Source organism: Myiozetetes cayanensis, unplaced genomic scaffold, assembly GCF_022539395.1.
Source record: "Myiozetetes cayanensis isolate MyiCay16 unplaced genomic scaffold, myiCay2020 scf18, whole genome shotgun sequence".
NCBI lineage: Eukaryota > Metazoa > Chordata > Aves > Passeriformes > Tyrannidae > Myiozetetes > Myiozetetes cayanensis.
The window spans coordinates 2,375,359-2,399,285 of record NW_026087389.1 but is presented as its reverse complement, the minus strand read 5'-3'; the positions used below and the strand labels follow the sequence as shown (position 1 = coordinate 2,399,285).

The 23,927-nt window shown below is 43.2% G+C and overlaps 1 protein-coding gene across 4 annotated transcripts in view; it reads left to right on the top strand.

Annotated features, from left to right (window-relative positions):
* Nucleotides 1-23,927, top strand: part of CNTN6 (contactin 6) — a 124,511-nt gene that overhangs the window by 71,101 nt on the left and 29,483 nt on the right. For 3 of the 4 annotated variants that reach the window (XM_050313248.1, XM_050313247.1, XM_050313246.1), the window contains 6 exons: nt 2,360-2,563; nt 4,841-4,943; nt 12,151-12,335; nt 15,190-15,326; nt 19,285-19,414; nt 20,412-20,562. In XM_050313248.1, coding sequence (XP_050169205.1) covers nt 2,360-2,563; nt 4,841-4,943; nt 12,151-12,335; nt 15,190-15,326; nt 19,285-19,414; nt 20,412-20,562 — 910 coding nt within the window. Of the gene's footprint in view, nt 1-2,359; nt 2,564-4,794; nt 4,944-12,150; nt 12,336-15,189; nt 15,327-19,284; nt 19,415-20,411; nt 20,563-23,927 lie in introns of those variants that run through there. The other variant, XM_050313249.1, reaches the window with a different exon arrangement.

The window sequence follows — 23,927 nt, the reverse complement described above, 5'->3', positions numbered from 1 at the left end:
GATTTAAATATGAAAAGGAGGGGCTTGTGCTTATTCCCAGTTAATGGGAAAATTCATCAGTAGGCCCTAAAGCAATGGTGGAGCACAGGCAGGGAGGGAGTCACAGAAACTTTGGAAAATGAAGTCAACTGGAACCCCCTGAGAACTGAAATCAGGACAGAAAAGGTCTGGTTCTCCTTTGCTGATTAATTAATTCACAGATTGACCTCCTGAAAGATGTCTGCACAGCATAAAGTTGGGTTTAATAGAGTTTTATTATAATCTGCCCTGGCACAGAGAATTCAGCTGCATCACCAGGTCCTACAGCAGGAATCTGCTTTTTGATTGCATAAGATCAGACGGTTTCAAGATCCTTCCTGGGAATCCTTTTGGTGTCGTGGCAGGTGCAGGGATGCCCTGTTAGAGAGGGGGTCAGGCCTTCCTCCAGCCCTGGGATTGCCACCAGCAGAACTTGGGCAGAGGAACATCCAAAGTGCTTTTTGCTGTATTAGCTCGCCTTTTAAATGATCTCCAGTTTCTCATTAGATGCACTAATCCTGTCCTGGAAGTCTGGGCATCCAACTGTTGGGTTCAACCACTGAGGGGGGATTTATTGCCCATTTCTTGCCTTGGTGCAGGTCTGTGTGAGGAGGAAAACAAGGGTTCCAGCTGGCAGGAGAAGTTATCAGGTGAAATCTGAGTAGATGGCAGATCCAAGATATTTCTTTCACAGAAATCCCAAGCTGTTTAATTGAACACACATCAAAGTATTTACCTTGCAAATCTTCAGCATTTTCTGTAGAGTTCTCAACTTGCAGTTTAGGGACCTTCCAAGAATGAGTTGAAATCAGAGTTTTGCCCACAGCAGTCACTTTGTCTGTTTGTCCAGACAGACTTTAGTCAGCAAACTTTGTGCCTGAGACAGCAAAATATGTCTGGAAGACGTATCAGCTCGTGGCTACATCACTTATTTCGGGCTGAAAATCCCTCTCCAGATTTTCTTCTGCAAAAAGATGCTTTAACCAGGCACCTGAAAGTTCATGGGCATTAAATGTGGAAACAGGGGGGGGTTGTCTTGTGTGTGAGCCCATGTTCATGTGCACATGTGTTGTGTTGCACTGAATTATTTATTCCATCTTCCAGGTTTACTGTAGACCACAAAAAAACTTTAAGCTGTAATAAAAGAGCGCCTGTTGCAGGATTTAGCCGAGTATAGAAAGAGTCATTGATTGCTCCCTGGAGATGCATCATTTCTAATGAGAGTCCTAAAATGTTGGAAGCTGATAACATAAAACTCCACAGAACTAGTGGAGTTTGCAGACTTATTACCATCCTGTTCCCAGGCTGGAGCTGAGGGGGGAGGAAGGAACGTAAATAATCTTTTCCGAATGGGGTTGTTGATGGGGGAAATGTGGAAAAATGAAGCTGTTGGCAGAACACTGCTGGCTTATGAATTATGCATTTAATTAAGGAAAGCTAAACTGGTGGATTTTGAAACTTCTGATTTACTGTGGCTTATAAGAGGCAGGATTTCAGCCCTGCTCCCGCTGGAGGGATGTGGAGCAGCAGCACAGCAGGGCTGGCAGGACACCTTGGATGTCCCAACCCTGCAGCAGCTGAGAGATGAGCTCTGAACCTGCTCCTCAGCACCCAAGCCTTGGCCAAAATATCTTGCCCAAATGCAGAGTTCTTGGATGGCAAACTCACAGACATATCTGCCTTTCCAGAGTGGGATAGTCAAATAAATCAGTTTAAGTAGCCTGGACTGTAAATACACATTATTGAGGTTTGCATTGTGAAACACTGTATGAAAAAGTTGGCAGAAGGAGTCCAGGAAGTGAGAATAGGAAGAAAACTGTGGAGTAGAATTAAATATGGAAGATGAGGAGATAGGATCACATACAAAGTAATCACCCAAATACTTGTGTGCAGCTGAGCTCTCCACTTCATGAAAATCTAATGACACAGCTCCATGTTCCCAGTTTCATTTTTCCACACTCAGAGTGAGGGAAGGAGCTGTGGCACTGCCCAACAATTTGCCCCTTGGATTTTCAGGGGGAAATGCTATAAGCAGACATTATTTCCCAAAGCAGCTTTCTAATGCCATTGCAGCGCTGCCACTCCTGCTTAGAAACAGGCAGAGCAGGGAAATGAGAAGTAGCAGGGGACAAAAACTCCTGTGACCTCCCGAAGTGGCTTGAAATGAGTTTAAAACCCGAGCGGCGCTCACCTCGCCTTTGCTAATTTGTGCGTGCCCGGTGGTTTGCCCTGGGGGGGCCTCGCTCTGCAGGGCAAGGGGTGGCACGGGGAGCGATGTGTGACATGGGGAGCGATGTGTGACACGGGGAGCGATGTGTGACACGTGTCTGGTGCTTCCCAGGCCTGTCCTACACGTGGATCTTCAACAACGACACCTTGGACCTTCGGGGAGATGGGCGCCGCTTCGTCTCCCAGGAAACGGGGAATCTGTACCTGGCCAAGGTGGAGCCCTGGGATGTGGGGAATTACACCTGTGTGGTGACCAACACGGAGGCACAGCAGAGTGCCAGGGGCCCTCCCACCCCCCTCACCCTCCGCAGCGATGGTAAGACACTGAGGGGGGGGTTGTCTACCTAAAAACAGACAGTGTAGCCATAAAACCTGTACTCCATAAGTTTTATTCCAGCTTGCTGCTCCCTTTAGCTTGTTTTACCTTTGGACAAACCACCTAAAACGCAGCATCATCATTCTTTGTGAAGCTTCAGCAGAACGAGGCCAAGGGTTTTCTGTCTGTAAAAACGTACTGAGGAAGAGATATAACACCTGGTATGAGTAGTCAAAGCTACTCAGGGGCTTTAAAACCATTCCAGAAGGTGTGATACTGTGTCAGAGGAGATGAGGAGGAGGAAGAGAAGGTGAAAATGGGGTCTTTCTGGGACCTCTGACTGAAATTTGGGAGGTGCATCAGTGGCGTGGCAAGGGAGGTGCTATGGGAGGGATGGTTTTGGAAGGGGGTGTAACACATGAGGGAAAGTCCAAATATTGTGATTAGAATCTGAACATAGTAGCTAGAATTTGAATATTGCAATTAGAAAGCGAATATTGCACTTAGAATTTGAATATTGTAATTAGGATCTGAATATTGTAATTAGATGATAGTATAAAGTTGTACAGCCTATGCAGCTCAGGGTGTGCAAAATATTCCTGTGCACCCTCGGCACCATAATAAAGGAGGGATTTTTTTTGTCTTTTAATACTCAAAAATAGTCCAGAAAATTATTTCTCCTATTTTAAGGCGTCAGCTGCACAAAACCAATTGGTCCTGCTCTGGTTGTTGGGAATTCATACCCCTGAGCATCCCTGTGGAGGCTCCCAGGAAAGGCTGTGCCTCAGGACACGATCCCACAGCACGTGCTGGACTGAAGGGAGGTTTGAACTGGCAGGACAGGGCTGATGAGATAAACACATGCAAAGGAAGCCGTGCTCAGTGTCACATGGTACATTAATAATTCTCATCTCGTGCCTGTGCCGAGGTTTAAATCCGACAAAGCTTTCTAAATTTGTAATCTAACTAGAGCTGAAATATCAAACCCAGAGAGCTGCTTCGAAATGAGTGGCTGAGGTGAGAATCTCACCTGCACAGGTGCAAATACCTCTCTGGCAACCCCTGCAGTTAAATGTTCGCAGTGAGGAACCCGGACGTGGGAAATCTTTACACAGAGTGTGTTCTGAAAGTTTGCCCACCTAAATTTCAATATACCTGCGCTGTTGGCAAAGCAGTGGCGACAGTCAGGAACAAAACTCTGTGTGGAGTTGGATTTCCAGGATAAATAAAGCTCAGCTGTGCATTATGGAATAATACATTCACTATGAGACTCTGCTGTTCTGTAACAATCAGATATCACAAAGCAAAGTTGGAATTCCCGGGCTCAAAAGTTAATAATTTGGTACAAACTGTGATTGTAAATTCTTGAGATCTTTTCTGACTCTTCTTTCTTTTTCTTTTTCATGACTCTATTCCTTTTCTCAGGCTCCTTCTCTCAGCCTGTTTATCTTCTCCCATTCAATTTGATGGCCTCTGGGTTGAGTCCAAAGCTGGCAGAAACAGTGGAAATTTGCATTATTAACCAGATGCCTGATAAATATAAAATATAAAATAATATAAACGAGAATATAAAATAAGAACTGGTTCATCTTCAATGTGGGGTCTGGGTAAAGACACTGTGCAGGAAAAGACCTGATTTATATTCATCCCTACTGTTGCAATGAGTTCCACTGCAAGATGCATAAAAGGCATTTAAGAAGTTCAGCTCAAAGTTTAGTTTCCCAAATCTGCTGCAAAATTAAATGCCCTAAATTGATGCTGGATTATCTGGGCTTTATCAGATGTTCAGCCAGATTTTCAAATGTGATAATTCCATCTAATTACAGCAGCCTTTCTCAAGTCTGCAGCTCACATTTGGGTGTTTTAAAGAAGTTTGAAGTGCTTTGCAAGCACTTTGGACGCAGAATTCTATAATTCTCTTGCACCCAGAACTTATTTATTGTCCTGAGAAGTGACTAAGGTTAAAGGCATTGCTTGTTAACACCTCTAGGCAAGAGGTGTGAAGCCTAAATTATCTCTAAAACCCTAATCACTAAATTCTTTTGCATGTAGGACTTGTACAAAGTCACGTTCCTCAACTCCTAAATGCAGGGAATTTACCGATGTAGGGCTTGAATTCCACCCGCAAGGTTAAATCTGCTCCATCCTGTGTTGATTGCCACGGGTGGAACATGAGGCTCTGACGTGCTTAATACCACCCTTTCTTTTACACTGACATTCTGTTGTACTAGGCAGGTCTGGGGCTCAACTGGAGTGAGCTGTTTTGATGTTCAACAGGTGTGATGGGGGAGTATGAACCAAAGATTGAAGTTCGATTTCCAGAAACGACGTACGCGGCGAAGGGCTCGTCCGTCAGACTGGAGTGCTTTGCCCTTGGAAAGTAAGACTTTTTTCTTTCATTAAAGTGGGGGTTCTGGCACTCTTCCACGAGGAGAAATATTGGTTTTCTTGAATTTGCACCTTGGAATTTTTTTTGGGCGGAGTGTGACTCCGTGCAACTTATTTGTTTAACCTTGGTTTGGTGGTCTGTGTGCAATGTGTTCGCAAGGAAATGAGAAAGGAAACTGCACTGTGACTGCAGCTCACTGGACTGCAGCTTGGAAGCAGGGGGAGGAGGTGTGGGAAGGGGAGGGAAACCAGAACAAGGATTATATTCCTTGAGAGCAGTTTTAACTCTGAGATGAGACCTGACTCCAGATTCAGTGTAACTGCACATTCACATCTGATATACAGCAAAATAGGATTTCTTTCTGTCTGTGGGACATCATGGAGTGATAGAGCAGTTTGGATTGGAAAAGACCTTAAGGATGATCTTGTTCCAACCCCTGCCATGGGCAGGGACACCTTCCACCAGCCCAGGTTGCTCTAAGCCCCATCCAACCCGGCCTTGGACACTTCCAGGGATCCAAGGGTAGCCACAGCTTCTCTGGGCAACCTGTGCCAGGGCCTCACAGGGAAGGATTTCTCCCTCATATCCCATCTAAACTCACTCCTTGTCAATCTGAAGCCATTCCCCCTTGTCCTGTCCCTCCATCCCTTGTAAATAGTCTCTCCCCGTGTTCCTTGTGGCCCCGTCAGGTTCTGGCAGGCCACAATTAGCTCACCCTGAAGCTTCCCTTCTCCAGGCTGAACAATCCCAGCCCTCCCAGCCTTCCCTCCCAGCAGAGCTGCTCCAGCCCTCTGATCATCCTGGGGCCTCCTCTGGAGTCTCTAAGAATTAAATGCAGGGGAGCAGGTTGTGTTTCAAGAGCACGTGGACTCTGCAGGATGGATCCAACAGATCCTTCAGACACTTTTGTCTCACAGTGATGCTGAGGAGCCCTGGGAAGCCCTAACAGCAGCCTTTCCTTCTACAAATCCACCTTCCTTGCAGTCTTTTCCAAGTTTACTTACCCTGTTGTCCCCATTCCCAGCAGCAAGGGCTGCTCTGTGTTCAAGGAGCAGGTGGTGAACTGAATCAGTGTAACCAGCTCCCAAAAACTCATCCCTTTTCCCTGGAAAAGCCAGAATAACCCTCAGATTGTTGACCTCTATTTAGTTTAAGTTCACTTTGACAATCCCTTTTAAGGCTGTAAGCTTTTAAAGTGTTTAGTGCTTTCCCAGAGGTTAAAAGCCTGACTTGCAGACAGCACAAATTAATCAAATGTTCCTCTGGAACCTACGCTGGGAAGGAGAAAAATAAAGCAAATAAAAAGTTAATAAGATTGAAATGGCCTCGCCTTTCAGATGAGATTTCTATATAAACTAATTTTACAGCTAATTTTTATTAAAGGTACGTGCATTTTTTGGCTCAAAACGAGTACCAGACTGGAGCAGTCCTGTTAAAGCTGATTTTCTTTTCTAAATACTGTCAAGCTACTTCTCTTTAAATACCTCCTTAATTGTGTGTTAGTCCATGCAGGCTTTACATTTCAAGTTGTCATTTCATACTCCCATCTGTTGCATGGAAAGCGTGGAACAATGAGATATTGGCTGCAGAAAAGTGTTTAAAAAACAGAGTAAATGAGATGTTGGAAACAGTGATACCTTACTGAAGGGGTAAAGATGGGTGATGTTAAAATGATGCACAGATTTTACCATTTTAAGAACATCTTAAGGACAAAAGGACTGAAAGGACACATGGACAATGAGATCCCTCAGGGAGCACAATATTTTCTGTGTAGTGCTTAGAAATGGAATTGCTGAGAGGGTTATTGAAGCTTTAATGTACTTTTTGTTCTTCAAATATGTATTTTTTTCTTCCTCACTGCTGCAAGCAGTGCTGCCATACCTCCCTGGAGTTCTACTGCCTGAAACACCAGTGATCCATGGGCCAAAATCCATCACCCACAAACTCTTGTGAGTTTGAGAGGCTGTTTGTGAGCAGGGGCCCTTCAGTGGCATCACTGGAGAACTTCTCTTCTTGGATTTTATATTTTATAATTTGGATGTCTCCCATAGAAATGTGGGGTTTTTTCCTCTTTTCCTGCTTTCTTTCCTCCCTGAACAGAGCCTTGAACCACATTTGCACCAACACATCAATGCATGCAGGAGCTTTATTTCAGAGCTGGCATTTCTATATGAATAAAGCAAGAGAAACAGATTTGCAGGTGAAGTAACTTATTAGATAAGGCCAGATTTCTACAGGTATGCAGGTGATTAGTGGTATTGTGAAAAGCTGGAAGTTTCCTGCCTCCAGCTGTTTGCAATTGCAGTCAGACCCATCTGAAAGCAGCAGCGTGACCACGAGCACCTTTGGATGCTGAAATTCCACTAAAACTGGCCCCTACCATTGTCTGTTTATGTTAAAATCAATTCAGCCCAGCATTTGTTGAGCTGTACCTCTGATCTGCCACAAGCACTGAGGGTTATTATCTCACTTGGATTTCAGAACTGCTTTCCCATTATCCATAATTTTCTATATTCACACTGTTAGTCCGGTGGTTCAGACAATGCTGCGGCTGCTGCTACCTGTGTTCTATGAATAACAGAAATCTTTCACATCAAAGGCAGATTATAGACAACCTGCTGGGGTTTTGGGCTCCAAAAGTCTTAAATGAAAGTAGTTTTGTGGTATTTAGAGAAATAGCATCTCTTTTCTGTATGGAACAGCAAATCATACCTATTGGACTCTGCTCAAAAGGCACTTCCACGTTTCAAATGCAGGTACAAGAGGCCAGAGTTTCAAACTCCGTTTAAAACACTTTAAAGATGCTTCTTTTTTTTCCTTGGGGGAACTCAAAATTGTCTCCTTCAACCTGGCTGTGGGGCACCCTGGGGCAGGTACATTCCAAAAAGCTCGTTTTGCATTTTACATTAAAATATCATTCCTGATTTTCACAAATCGGCCCCATAAACTCTTGTTCTGAGGAAAACAAGTATAAAAGGGTTAAAGACTCAATATTTATCCCTGGGATGAGGGTTTGGAGGGATGGATCCCAAAATGTGCTTGGGGCACTTCTTGCCTTTGAACCTTGTTTTATAGAACAGACACCACGAATATAGAAGGGAAGATTTTGCAAAGTAAATTAGTCCTCACTGGGACGGAAATATAATTGAGTAAAAAGTTCTCTAATTTGAGTCCAACTATCTGATGACCTAAACAAGCCAAAAAATGCCCCTTGCAGTTAATTCTTTAGAAAAAAGGGGGAAACTGAAATATGAAATAGTGGCTTCACTATTTCAAATCCTGCAGCCTGTGGCAGTTTAATAGAAGAGATGAGACTTTGTGTTCTGCACCAATATTCATTATGTTGACAGTGTTTAATATTATGCCAGTATTAAAAGTTCTGCTTTGGATCAAGCTGCATTAATCATGCCATATATCCAAATTATTGTTCCCTGTGTCTTTCAGGGGATTGAGCTCCATGGAAAGAATTATGTTCAGTTTACTGCCTGTGCTTCTATCAGTAGATTTCTCCCAAAATAACTTTTTTTTTTTTTCCCTCTGTTGCACAAATAAGAACAGTTCCTGGAATGAAAATAAGCACAGTACTTCCCATGTCTGGTGCACACATTTATTAAACTCTGTCTGTGGTTTATGTTTTTCTTCATTCCCTTCCTCGAAGGTAGGGAAATAATCTGTTCAAAATCCCTGCAGATGGGCTGTTGCCAGCTAAGGTTGTAAAAAGCATATGTGAATAACATAAAACAAGATTTCTTTCAACGCAGAATATTCATTTTTCATGGGAAGGCCCCGCTTATTCCTCTAAATGTATTCATGGCAGGGTTTTTCCAGTGGTTGTTGTTATAAGGAGATAATCACAGAGCTACAGGGGGGGGTTCCAATAACCATCTTTACTAAATTTACATAAAAAGCCCAGGCTTCACCTCTGGTGTATTCTCCAGTTGTTTATGTAGGAGGTTATAAAAGGATTCGAAAATCATATCCATGGGAAGGACTTTTGCCAGCACAAGTGCAGTTTGCTGCTGTCATCCCCCACAAAACCAATGCCTGCAGGTTTGTGTTCTCAGGGCTCAGCAGATCAGCTGGGGGGAGCAACTTGTGCCCCCAGGAGAACGAGCCACACCACCAGGCCTCAAAAACTTTGCTGTTTCCCAGCTAAAACATTAAGATAATTCCAAATGGAGTGTTTTAACTACAGAATTCCTCAGATCCCGATCCTTCCCCGGGCCAGCAGCGCTGCAGACACTGGGGCAGCTTTCAGACCTCGGCTTTGTCTCATTTGTCTGACAAACCATGGGCTTCATTACTGAAACTGTAGATTTAATTTCATTTTGAAGGGCCCCCAGATGCACAGGACAAAGGATGAGGCACAGTCTCAATGCATCATCTGGCTGCAAAAAAAAAGGTGGCCCCTTCATCACCGTGGGCTCTAATGCTGCAGACAAATTAATTTCATGTTCCCTCTGACAACACTTGTCACCAACCACAAAATATTTTCCATCTCCTTTTCTCTCCGAGTTAGTAACTTATGGTTTTGCGATTCTACTGCCTGTATGGTGGAATATAAATTAAATTAGTCCTCCTAGATGCTCTGAAGGTTTCAAATAAACTGCAGATTTATGTACAAAGACACTCTCATATTTATGTGCTGTTTTCTTATTTGCTCAGGTGAAAGCCAGACTTTGGCTGTGAAGTGTAATAAATTTGAGAAGAGCATTCATTGTTTCTTTATATATTCCAAAACTTTTTAGGCTCAAGCAGTTATTTGTTTTAATCTAGTTATTGGTAGTGACTAAAGAAAAAAAGACCTTCCAGTGGCAGGAACACCCCAAATCAGCATGGGAAGACACTGGTCTGTGTTGCAATGTCAATGTGATTGTGGAGCAGAATCCTACAAAAACTCACAAGGCTGTATTTATTGAACTATTTTTTAAGATATATTTACCTATGCTTAAAGGAATGTTTCACTTCTTAAAGCATCAGCTTCTTAATAGATTAGTTGTTCCAAAACCCAATATAGTCAATCTAAATTTTAAATTTACATTCAGGGGTTTGTTGTGGGTTTTTTTCTGTTGTTGTTTTGGATTTTTTTATTTTTACCTTGAAAGGTTTCACATAGCCTGTAGTAAGAGATGTTCCAAAGAAACTGGGTTATAAAGACGTAAAGTAGCATCAGAAAAAGGTGAAACCAGCCCAAAAAAAAGCTGCTTTCTGCAAAATGCACTGACTGAAGATGCTGGGAAGTCTGTGATAACGAGAAAAGATCTCTAGAGAAGGTCCTTCCCGTGGGTGGTGGCAGTGGCTGAGCTGGGGATGCTCCACACTCTGCTCTTTCCACCTGGAGCTCAGGCAGGTGAGGAGCTGCTGCCCCGACCAGTGACTCCCTTCTCCTGACAAACCTGGGGCCCTCAGAGCCAGACTGCCTGGCAGGAGAGCAAAGAGCTGATAACTGTTTATTGCAGTTGTGCCTTCAGACACAGCAGAGCTGATGAACCAGACCCTGAGGGTTTCGTGGCCCCTCCTGCTGCAGCTGAAATTTAGAGAGAATGTGTTTCAAACACCGGTGGCTCCAGCCAAAAATGAGCCAAAGAGCCCAGCTCGCCTTGAAACACCCCCAAGGATGTCATTATGAGTCTGTGGTGTGGAGAAGGAAAACAGGACAGTGCCTTCAGCTCAGACCTTGCTAAACTTGACTTGACAAGTTGACAGAAGGGGCCTTTTCCCACCGAGCGCTGCCTCTGGCCTTGGTGTCAGCACAGACTCCCTTCGTTTATGAATAGTCAGTGCTGAGAGAAAACGAATGGCTGACAGGACAGGAGATAGTGAGATGAAGCACTTTCAGGTATGAATGCATCTAATTATTGTTTTCTTCTCCCATGTGGCTGTTAGCTTCCTTTATTAAAAAAAAAAATAATAAAAATAAACAAGTTAAAATCCCAAATAGATGCCTTTAGAGTAAGTAGTTAAACGCTTCTGGCATTCTGAAATTCTCCAGGAGCTGTTCACCCACTGTTTAATATGCAGCAGGATTTGAGAAGCCAGCCATGCTCCTCTTCATGTCATCAACAGTCTGTAGCAATCCACCACGAGGCTGCAAAGCTCCTCTGGTTGTTTTCCTGCCTGGAGCGTGACAACCATGAGATAGACCTAGTCTGGAGCTGTGCTCCTTTTAAATAACTAAAGGTATCTGGCTTTATAAATAACTAACTTGGCTTTGCAGAAATTCTGCATGAATAATGTCGTGCAGGAAACCATATCAAACAAGTTTGCACCTGAAATAGCTTTTGGTCTCATAGCAAAGGGCAATTAATAAAGGTGGTAATGACAACAGCTCTTGGCCAGAAGGAGTTGAAATTTAAACAACTATCCAGGTCTTGAACTGAAATGGGGAAATTTAGCCAAAGCCTCTGGAAAAAGCTGTTCAAAATCTAAGTTGTTAGAAAAAGCAACTTACTTCAGCTTGCAGAAACAGAAACTGTGAAATTCAAGACTATTAATATTTTAAAGTGTTTTGGTGACATAATAGATCATGAAAGTGAGGCTTGGATGGTTTGGGATATTACCAGAAATCCAGGAAACATTTATAGCTGCCTTCAAACTTCACTGTGTTTTGTTGTTTTATAGGATGCATTAATCCAAATATAAACAAAAATTACAGAAAGCTACAAAAACATGAAAAAAGAAATATTCCCTTTTGTCTCTACCTCCTTTCAGCCTCAGTGTCTTGTGCTTTCCTCTTCTCACTCAGATTTGTTGTTATTTTTAGATCCTTTGAATTCTTGGCCAATACTTCCTATTTTTGGGTGAGAAAATACCTCTAATGCTACAGGGAATTAGTTTGCTGTGAGAACCAGTCAATAATTCGGTGCTTCTGGGGTGTTTCTTTGGCTTGTAAAGGTGTTTCACAGTCTCTCAGTGTTTAAAAGAAGGTTTGAGCCCCAAGTAAGTTCCTAAGGGGAAAATAAAGATTGACCAAAGAAAAGAAATTCTAGAATAGACTGTGCATTTCATCTCACTGTTGGACTCGTGCTCCTAAATAAGTTGGGCAGGTTAGAACATCTCTGACTTATGAGTTATGCTTAGAAACAGAAATTATGTCTTTTTAAAAATATTATTGCTCTCATAACAGGATTTAACATTCTTTATTTCCCTCCTATAACCAATGTTCTCTGTTTTTCCCTAATGAAATGCAATTATTTAGCCCTGTCCCAAGTATCAGCTGGAAGAGGTCTGATGGAAATTCCCTGGCAAAGAAAATTCAACCCAACAAAACCAAAGGAGTTCTCGAAATCCCCGATGCTCAGCAAGAAGATGAAGGTTCTTACGAGTGTATTGCAGGAAACAGTCGAGGAATAAACATTGCAAGAGGTCAATTATTTGTCTATGGTAAGCAGATTAATTTTGGTTTTATTCTTTTTAAAGAGCACAGTGGCCTTCAGTTGGGTTTTGCAGATGGGGTCTTATCAGCCCCTCATTGGAGGCATAAAATGCAGGGCAAGTTAAGCTGATTAAAAGCTGATTGGAGTGACCTTCACTGAACAACAGCCTCAGCAAATAAAGATATCTTGCACTGAAACTCAGGTTGGAGATGTGGGCTGTGCCATGATGAAGTTGGAAAGGTTAATAAAAGGCAGGGAGAAAGCCCTGGTACGTTCACAGGGAACATTAAAGGCAGAGATTCACTCCCAGCAGCAGAATTTGTGCTGCCCCAGATGCAGATCAGGGGAGGGTTCAGGAGTTTTATTCATGGCAGTGGAAAGTTATTTCACCTCCTATTTGAGCTCAGCTCCATCAGCAGATGAGGGTAAAGCAGGAGAAACTCATTCCATTCCTCCCTCTCCTTCCTGCTTGGCTAAAAGGAGAGAATAATAGATTTGGGAAACAGCTCTCCCTTCGAAAGTCCAGAATAATTTACCTGGGGGTCTGTTCTCCCTCCCCTTTTCACTTCCCACGTGCATTAATTTCCTGTGATCACAGTCACACGTGGTGGTCAAGGTGAATTATATGTTCTTTAGTCCCATTGTTAATACCCATGGAAAGCAACATATTTTGACAGCAACGAGAGGAGAGATGTTTTTTCCCTTTACCTCATAAATCTTTCAAAGGAGAAGGAAAAAAAAATTAAACTTAACAGGAGTAAGAAAAATCACAGAAAGAGAGACTGAGCCTACAATTAACATCTGTTGAGACGACTTTGGCAAGTATTTTTTTTTTTTTTTAAAGTAAATCTCTTTTAATGAAGAGATGCAGCGTTGCTGATGAGCCACCAGCCTCCTGCAGCCATGGCTGATATCAAGATATATGCCAGGAATAGAACAGTCTGCTGCTTGTGTGAATATTTAATTATTTCTTGGCTTTTAAGGGGTTATTTTTGCTCTCATTGCACACTAATTTTTTTCCAGCACCCATCCAGCAGTTCCATTAAAATGAAGTTCAGTGGATTACCTGGACGTGATTGAGAACAGCACAGGCAATTACAAAATTATGATCAGTTAATTCAATCTAAACCAATGTGCTTATTAAATGTGCTTTGTACATTAATTAATAGCTGCTCATTATGAAATATATAAACATGCCTCATGAAGCTTTTGCATGAGATTTTTTTGGTCATTTTAGGCGTGGGCTGGTGGATTATCTACATAATTGATTTCATTTCTCTGCTGGGGTGTTTTTTCTCCATATGCAGCTTGTCTCCAAGAAATAGGGTTCCTTTCCTGGACACTTTCTGCTGCTTTGTATGTGATGCCTCCAGCTTGTGCTTTGGGCTCTGAGAGCAATCAAAATGACGTGGAATTAAAATTATTGTTAGGCACAGTGAGCCCTACCTTAATAGCACCTTATAAAACCTTCCAGTACCTAAAGGAGCAAAAAGAGAGCTGGAGAGGGACTGGGGACAAGGGGTGGAGAGTCAGGACAAGGGAAAATGTCTTCAGACTGACAGAAGACAAAGTTAGATGGGATATTGGGAAGGAATTCTCTCTGGGAGGGTGGGCAGGCCCTGGAACAGGTTGCTCAGAGAAGCTGTGGCTGCCCCATCCTGGAAGTGTCCAAGGCCAGGTTGGAGCAACCTGGGCTAGTGGAAGGTGTCCCTGCTCGTGGCAAGGGGTGGGACTGGATGATCTTTAAGGTCCCTTCCAACCCAAACTATTCTGGGATCCTCTCCCAGCTCCTTTCCCGCTCTGGGAAGCAGCTCATTGGCAGTGGATTAACCTGGTGTGGGACATCTGAAGGTACTTTGTAGGGTACAATCATCATCTTCCCCCAGAGCCAAGCTCCAGAGGGAGGCTGGCTCTGGTGGTCACAAGGGATAATAATTCTCCACCTAAAATTGAACTATTCTATGTAAGAACTACAAGTATGTGTGTGTGTATTTATATATTACTTTATATGGAGACTTCAGTATTATGATTTCATAACCCAACTAAAAACTTCTCATGGCATGTCAAGACACCAGCCACCTGTGCCAGAGGCAGAGGGAAGCCCCTCCTTCCCTGTGGCTTTGATCTGCCCCAAATTTAGGTGGATATTAATTATTCTCCATGGGTCTCATATTCCCCTTTATCTTGACAAGTCTTCTAAATGTCAGCCTGCCTCGAGATAATCCCTGCTCGGCTCAGCCCTGGGCTCTCAGGTGTTTGCAGAGCTGGGATGTGATTCCTTTCACGCTGCAGAGGATTGATGTCAATGTTCCCCGAGTGTCCACGAGGTGTTTTTCCACTCTGAGCAGCCCTAATTCCCCTGGGGAGAATTTGTGGTATGAATTACAACCCAAGAACTCGTGCTCTGAGCCCACTGTCTCAGGTGTGTGGGCAAAACAGGGAGGTAATTTTTGCACAATCCCTGATTTTATTACCTACTGACCAAAGATTTTGACATATCCCTGGTACAAGTATTCATTTAGAGAAAGTTTGTTTGTCAGAAGTTAATGGTCTCAGTGTGTCAAGACAAGAATGTCTTGAATTTCAGGCATCTAACAGCACTCTTTCTGTAAATTTTGGCTATAAAAATGGATAATATCTTAACCAAACTCCCTTCCCTCAGGTCACTTGACCTCTAACAGTTTCCCAAGCTTGTCCTGAAATTTAATGCCAAGGAATTGTTGTGCAGAATTCACCTGCACTATAAGAAGAATGTGTTGGACAGATATTAATTAGCCTTGCTCAGTTCATTAATTAATGGCAACATACCTCAAGCAAAATCACTTTTCTCCTGCTCAAAATGATTTGCATATTCTTTTCAGCACCCCCTGAATGGGATAAAAAAATCCAAAATGCCTTTCTGTCTCTCTATGACAGTTTATTTTGGGAATGTAAGGCAAAAGGAAAACCAAGCCCTTCCTACAGTTGGTTAAAAAATGGCCAGCCCCTGGTGTCAGAGGTAAGCTTCCTCTTGTCTTCTTGGCTTTTTTTTCCTTATCTTTTTGCTTTTTTTTCCATCATTTAGTCATGAAATTCATTTCACGGTACATTAATTTAGTTTCAAAAAAAATAGGTGAGGATTAATATATCAAAATAAGTGTAATAGTGCAAACTCTTTGCAACACAAAGCCTTGGTTCTCAAAGTTCATTTTTATTGCATTATAGATAGAAACAACAGTTTCTCAGTGTAATTTATCTTACAGGGCATCTAATTGCTCCAAGTTATGGCAGTAGGTTAAAAATATCAATTATAATTGGTGAAAGAGGGGCTGAAGAAACACTAAATACATTTGTTAGACTTGACCTGTAATTTGGGGAACTGGAAAGATGCCAATGGACTGGAAGAGCTTTTCAGAGCTGGAACTGCAAAATGATCAGCATTAAATTGCACTTTTCTTCTGTTTCTGTTCTGAGTCTGTAGCTGGGTGGACCTTTGGTCTCCTGCAGTATGGGCTGCTCTCATGCTGTGCTAATCCCTAAACTTAATTAATCAGTCAGCTCTGAAAATCAGTGAATATTGAGGGTAGTATTTGCTGGTGCTGTGTGGAGGGACAATAGAAAACCATATAAAGTTGTAATGAAAAGATGAATAAGTGCAAAATCTCCCTTCAAAGCAAACCAAGGACTAAGTGGAAAGGGAATTAGTGAAGTGGCGGGAGCGTGGAAGGAGAGGGAAGTCAGTTGGAGCTCAAACACTTAAGAAACATGATCAGATCCTTAATTAGCCAGCTCTTTGAGAGCCCAGCTTCCAGGCACAATAATTCCATTTCTGTGGTGGCCAAGCTTTGGCACATCCACCCTCCAGCCCTCAGCTGTTGGCAACCTCCTGGAGAATGACTTCTGTGACAATGGCTGGGTTTGCACTGTGTGAGGCCAAGTTTTCCTCTCTTTATTAAACATCCACCCAGCATCTCTTGGGCATAAAATGGCAGGACTTACCTGGACTTACCTGTAATGCATTTTTGCTTGGTTGGGAAAAACGACATTGTGATTCCTTTCTGTTCAGCAAGAACAGACACAGAATAATTTCCAAAACATGTGGGGCAAATTTAGCACCTGCTGGGTTGCAAAACCAGCACTCACTGGATTTAGTAGTACTTATTTGAAGAAGCTGGGGTGTGGGGGGGGCAATCTTCCATGGATTAGTTCTAAACAGACCCAACTTCCACCTGAGGAGAACAGCCAGGATTTCCTTGGATTGCAGTTTTCCTGAGTCTGATCATTCTACTCACTGTCCCCTCTGCCTAAGCAAGATTCTCCAGTTTCTCTCTCTTTAAAAGGGAGCAGTGTTTAGAATCTGCCACTCTTCAATTGCATCGTTTCGATAAAGAAGAATAAAATGCTCTACGGACGTGTTTTCAAGCAACATTTTCCCAGTACTTACAGTGTGCTGTAAATGCAATACTTCAGGCGACAAAAATGCTGGGTGTTATTGCTCAGTGGACAAAATGGACAGTTTGGAGGTGAAAGGACAAGGGAGGTGTAATAAAATATTCAGTTTGTCACAGCACCTGCTGGTTGGAATCCTCACAGGAAGAATAACTCCATATGCTTTGCACCTCGGGGCTGGTTGTGACTGTGTTTTTTGCTCTTTGTCAAACCTTTCTGCCCCACCACCTCCCTGGTCATCCCAGCATTGTTCCTGCTTGTGTACAAGGGGTGCTTTATTCTTCTCTTTGAATGCCCAGCTCAAAAGAGCCTGCAGAGAACAGTGGGGAATTTGGGATATATGTGGAACACTAGCGTTGCTTCAGAGGGGGGTTTATATTCAAAGGATGTTTGTAAAAATAGAATGCATGGAGAGGATAGCAAACAGCCTGGAGGTAAAACTAAGTGTGCAGAAGATATCTGGAGTGAGAGGCTCAAAAAACCCATTATCAGTGGCTAAGTAATGTAATGTTGTTAATTAGTTTGCCACACACCAGCCACGCAGCCCCAGGCTGTGCTCTCATCACATTTCCAAGCTAAACAAGGTTGGGCTGGGTCACTTCGTGGTTGGGAGACCTCCAAGAAAAAGCTGAAGTGTTGGGAAATAGAGCTCCAGGGCTCAATATGTGGTATTTCCCCCTCTGCAAGAGGCAGAGAAATTCCCCCAACAGGTCGTGGAACTGCCAGGTCTGAGGCAGCTCAGCAAGTTGGGGGGTGAACAGATCAAGAGCAGCCCTGGGGGGATGGACTTGGGGGTGCTGGTGGGTGAGAGGCTGGACATGACCCAGCCCAGAACCCCCACCCTGTGCCCTGGGCTGATCCCCCAGCGTGGGCAGCAGGGCAGGGAGGGATTCTGCCCCTCTGCCCCCTCAGGGGAGACCCCTCTGCAGAGCTGCTCCAGCCCTGGGAACAGCACAGGGAGCACAGGGAGCTGCTGGAGAGAGTCCAGAGGAGGCACCAAGAGGATCAGAGGGCTGGAGCAGCTCTGCTGGGAGGAAAGGCTGGGAGACCTGGGATTGTTCAGCCTGGAGAAGTTTTAGGGTGACCTAATTATGTCCTGCCAGAGCCTGAAGGGGCCACAAGGAACACGGGGAGAGACTATTTACAAGGGCCTGGACTGGCAGGGCAAGGGGGAATGGCCTCAAACTGACAGAGAGTAGGCTTAGATTGGATATTGGGAAGAAATTCTTCTCTGTGAGGGTAGGGAGGCCCTGGCACAGGTTGCCCAGAGAAGCTGTGGCTGCCCCTGGATCCGTGGAAGTGTCCAAGGCCAGGTTGGACGGGGCTTGGAGCACCCTGAGCTGGTGGAAGGTGTCCCTGCCCAGGGCAGGGGTGGAATGAGATGGGCTTTGAGGTCCCTTCCAACCCAAACCATTCTGGAATTCTATAGCATAAGTTTAGCAGTTCACAAAGACATTTGAGATGCCTGGAGCTGCTGATCAGAGACTGCACTGTGTACTCTAAAAATGTACTCAATACTCCTCCACTCCTGCTTCCAAGGCGGGAGAGCCAGACGAAAGGAGCAGAATAATCATACCAGTAATATCTGTTGTTCAGGCTTGCAGTTGGTGATGGAATTTATACTCCCTCTGGGTTTCTTCCAAAGTCATCTGTTTTGGGGAATGTTGGGATTTTTTTTCTCTTTCTCAGTGCTACACTTTGCAGCAGAACTATTATTGTCCCCAGAGGGTAGTAATTGTAAAATCGCAAAATATTTAGCTTTAAGTTATGATTGCAGCATGAAACAGGCTTTCTTCTGTTTTCCAAAGTAGAGCAAATAAAACTTCTTTTAATACAGCAAACTCCAAGCTCTGCTCCAAATTTACCTACTGTGCAGTCCCCTCTATTTCAGCAGAATTGCACCGAGGAAAGGTGGTGTGTATAGAAATCCAAGCTCGGAGGAGAAAGCTCTCCCTGTGCTCTGAGGGGCTTCCTGTGGGTTTCCAATTGGAATTTAAGTGTTGGCTTTCAGCAGAGCTTTTCCAGTGGCTCAATTTTCTGTGACTTTTTGGTCTGGAGACATTTGAAATGCCCCCATTACTGGAGCACCTCTGTCTCCCGTGGAGCCTTTTTTTGATCATCTTTTTTGGGGTACTGAGAGCCCTGTAGAAGATGCTCCAGAGAGGAACAGCTGTCCCTGCCCTGAGGCAGCTCCTTCTGTGTCATCTTCACGGTGAAGCACCACCACAGATCCACAGCTCAGCAGTGCAGGGAGACACATGGACAGCTGGAACATCTGGGCAAACCCGCCCAAAGCAACCACTGCAACGTGTGCCTGGATTTCTTGACGAGTTCGAAGAGCTGAGAGGGCTGAAAAAACACCCACCGTCACCCAGCAAGGTGTAAATTACATTTCTGGTGTGTTCACCCGCGTTGCTTCCAGAAAAGCAACGTTCCTGCTTCTGAATCGCAATCAGGTGCATCGGAGTGAGAATAAAAAAAGCGTCGGTTCGTACACTCAGGGTTTTGCTGTGTTTTTCTTTTGTCAGGAGAGAATCCAAATAGAAAATGGAACTCTTATCATACCTGTGCTGAATGTGTCAGACTCTGGCCTCTATCAGTGCGTGGCAGAAAACAAGTACGATACGATTTATGCCAGCGCTGAGCTGAGGGTGATGGGTGAGTAAATGTCACTAAAATGAGTCTAAAGGACACTCTGAAAAAAAAATCCGAATTTAAGAATAGATGAAATTCCACCTGGCACCTCAAGCCTGTTGATATTTCTTTGCTGTTTGCTCTTCACCCACGTGTAAATGTGTTGGTTTTTTTTTTTAAGTTTAATTTCATGACTCGTTTGGGGGTAGAATTTAATCTATGTGTGGTCTTTTTTTATCACATGCACACAAGTTTAATGAATGCTGCTTCTTGCTTATTTTGAGTTATTAAGAGTTATTCTGCAGGTTTAAAAGTCACTTTAGAAAGAGGGAAAAATAGTTTTAGCTATAAACAAAGAGCATATGGCAAATATGCACATAAAGAAATAACATGTAACAAGGAATCTCATTAATGTTTGCCAGAGATGCAGATGAAATGGAATTTGTTCTTATAAAAGTATTCTCATCCAGATATCCAAATATAAAGTTTGCTCAACAGCCAAATATTAGTGAAACCAGTAAAACACAGACTCCAAGAGCACCCAACTGTTGCACAGGTCTTGTGTTTTCTCCTTCTCCAAGAGTGAATTTTCATAGAAAATGCTGGGAAAATAAGCATATTTTCAGGAAACAGGGGATATTTGTGAAAAGAAAGCCACAGTAAAGCTGTAATAGAATATTCTCTGCAGATGAGTAAAGGTGTCTGGATCAGGAGTGAGTTCTTCATCACAGACCTGTTCTCCCAGTCTCCAGATAAACCTCAGGAAAGATTGCCACCCAGTTTCTAGTTTAGAAACAGCATAAATAAAGTCACTGCATAAGACACAATGAATTTAATTCTTTGGTACTCAAATACATTTTTCATGGTAGATTTATATGTATTTTGCAGGAACCTCAAAAGCAAAGCAATTATTGACATCACCTGCTGTGTAACTCAGAGAGAAGAATTCAGTAAGTTCATTTAGTACCTCGCCAGCTGAATATTGTTCTGCCCTCCTTTCCTCTTCTTTCTCCGTTTTCAGCTGCAGCTCCCGATTTTTCCAAAAATCCCGTGAAGAAAACGTCAGTTGTTCAAGTGGGAGGTGAAGTTACCATCGGTTGTAAGCCCAGTGCTTCTCCCAGAGCTGTCATCACCTGGAGAAAGGGCTCGGAGCTTCTGCACCACAACAAAAGGTACCGTCACAAACTGCTGCTTTCATAACATCATTTAAACCTCACTGAAGCACAGCTGGCTTGGTGTTGCTTCTGACAGCTCATTGACAGAAAGCTTTGATGCCAGAGGCCTGTTTTGTCTCTGGCAGTGGCCACGGGTGGATGTGAAGCTGGGGAGAACAAACCCGAGCGAACCCACGCGGGGAATGGCGCGATCCGTGCGATCCCGTCCATCAGCACCTCAGCAGAGCTGATGGTTCCCACACACGGAGCTGCAGAGTGGGAGCCATCAGGGGAGGCTTCAGGGAGGCAAAACACACCCCCAGGCTGTGGCATGGTTGCTCTGCTGTGTGGGTTGTGCAATAACCCACAGCGAAATCGGCCACTCTGTTCTGTCAATCCCGTTTAGGCCCAGTTTAGCCCCTGGCCCAGCAGAGTGGTACTCTCCTCACCAACTGGTTTGGGCTCACATGGCCTTCAGTGATGAGCAATAGCTTATTTCTGAGTTGCCAGCACCACCTACATCGTTATATTTCGAGGAGTGTTTGGACAACACTTTCAGGCACGTGGAGTTGTCCTGTGCAGAGCCAGGAGCTGGACTCGATGATCCCAGTGGGTCCCTTCCAGCTCAGGATATTCTGTGATTCTGTGATCACAAACAGTGCCAAAGAAATGGTAAAACATTAGAATCAGAGTGGGTCACTGACACAGGCTGTGAATATCACACCCAACACACAGCCCTGAAGGTATTTCCACATACAAATGCAGGCAGATGGATGATATGGGTGTCTCAGAACTGCTGGGAAGGGCTGAGGATCCTTCTCAGCCTCTCCTTCAGATCACCAACATAACAGCAAGGCTCTCTTGCCACATTCTGTTGTCAGGCTTTGAAAACCACAGTCAGTAATTCACAAAGCCCTGGGAGCTGAACACCACATTTTACACACACAGGACCAGTTGCTCAAGGAGGTCAGTTTGGGTCACAGAAGACTTAAAATTATTATAATTCACTAGAAGATTATCCAAAGCTGTGACATAAAGAAATCTTACTTATGGTATGCTGCACCAATGTACAATGCAGATAAAAGTAAATCAGAGGAGTAGTTATGACAGTGCAAATCTGAGAAGAAGTTTACATTGGTACTGGCAATGAAACAGAAAAATTTGAGTGATCAATCCATGCCAAGGGCACAGAAAACTTCCCAGTGTTTTTTCCCCTTTCAGAAGTGGCAATTTTATTTTATGATGAAAAATATTTTTGTAACTAGTATTCAGTCAAATCTTTATTTGTATTTTGATTCTATGGTCTATTCAACAGGCTGAACTAAGCCTAGATCTTGAGGTTCCAGTACTCTGATATTCCCCATCTGATTTACTTATTAAAAAATATTTACACATTACTCACAGTATTTACTTGTGCTTCTGTATTAATTTCCTAACAATAATTCTAAGCACACTGTAATTTCTGAACATCCCAGAAGGCCCCTGTAGCTCTGCAGGAGTAAACAACAGGAGCAGGATTTACAAAGGGAGACAGTGTTTAAACTCTCTGTGTGCAAAACATTATTACCAGGGTGTCCACTGGTGCAAAGTGGAATTTATGAGGCTTTTTTGATTATCAAATGACAAAACAGCTAATGCTGTGGTTTAAAAGGAGGGGAAATAAATCATCTATCCACTGTTATTCCAGAGATCTGTGACAGAAACCACGGTGAAATAAGGGGTTTTGTGGCTGTAAATACATGGCTAATTAAAGTGTTCCATTTACATTGGCCTTTGGTCATAAAAAAAGAGAAGGAACCTGCTCTGCCTTTCTCCATATATGTGATTAAACCCTGCCATGTCCCATACAGATTAACTATTTTAACTAAAGCTCAGCTTATTTGTGCTCCCATTTTATTGTGCAGCAGTTATCATCTTTATGGACTCCTTTAGTAGGCTTTTTTTAGATATTTGGTTGGGTTATAGGTGCTAAAAAAGGAAATACCAATCCCTCCCAGCTCTGGCAGCCAAACTGTGATGGACACACTGCTAAATGAGTCAGATCATGGAACTTCTCTGGAAGAATTAAGACAAATTCAATCTTTTGTTACACAAATAGTGCAACTCAAACTATTCCACCCAAAGGGGGAAGAACATTCTTTCTTTTTCCCCTTCTCCCTTTAATTCATGACAATATTTTATTCCTGATAGTCCTGAATATGTGGTGACTGCTCTCCCTGCTCAGCTGGGCTCTTGATATGACAAGACAACCCTGCTTTATAATAAATTTAGTTGGTAAGTGTGTAAAGAGAAGTGTGCTAAATAGGAAACTCTAAAATAGATTACCCACATTAATGAAAGCACCATTAAATGTTGTTTTTATTGGATTTCCTCAGAGGTTTTTTTTTAATCAATCATTTTTAAGCTCATGAAGCTGCTGTATTTCGGCCCCTGCTATTTGAAAAAAAAAAAAAAAATCTTAAAATTTCTTGAAGTATAATTTTCTGCATCTCTTGCCAGATCCAGCAGAGAAGGTCCTCAATCCCCTTTTGGGGGCACTTGGAAATTCCTTAAGCCCCACTTGTCTCTCCCATCTTCTCTGCAGCTCAAACACATCATTCCCCAGATTTTCAACAGCTTGTTTGCTCTGGTTACTGTGAGATACTTTATTGCACTTGCAGCATGCAAGTCCTTCAGAAAATGCCAAAATAAATAATTTTTTTATATTAGATAGTGAAACAAAGCCTAAATATACCAGTACCAGATCTGCTTATTGTTCCCAACCCTCTCCATGGAGTATTCTCCTTCAAATTTTTCAGAAATAGCTTCATTTCACCCTCACTGATATGGTTTAATCTCTGAGTATGGGATTTATCTCTGGTCCATCCTGCTGGCCACCTTAGAGAGGGAATTCAAGGTTATCAGCTGCAGGAATCAAAAAGAAATCCCCCAGTTGGCTAATCCTGGCTGGTTTCACCTGCTCCCTCTCCACGTGATCCCCAATCAGTTCATCTGGATCATCTGCCAGGACACTTTTGGGTGCTCTTTTGGGCAATTAACCTCCTTCTTTGGGTCAGAATCTTGAGAAATGGGGGTTTGTGATGAAATGGTCAACTCTTGGTTTGCCCTTTGCAGAAGAAATGACTTTTCCTGGCCTGTGCTGGGGGTGTTTTAGCTCAGTGCAGAAATAAAATGCAACAAAGAACGAGCTTTGCGCTCCCAGCTCCCTCCCTGTGGAGTCTGACACAGACATCAGCAATTTTCATGTGTGTCATATTCTCAGTATGTGCAAAGGGAGGGTTTTTTTATCATCTCTCTCCTCACTTCTATCATCTGGTGTCCACTGAGGGAAAGAAAGGCTGGAAGGGAGCGATTCATACACTAAATAAAACAAATTTTCAAGT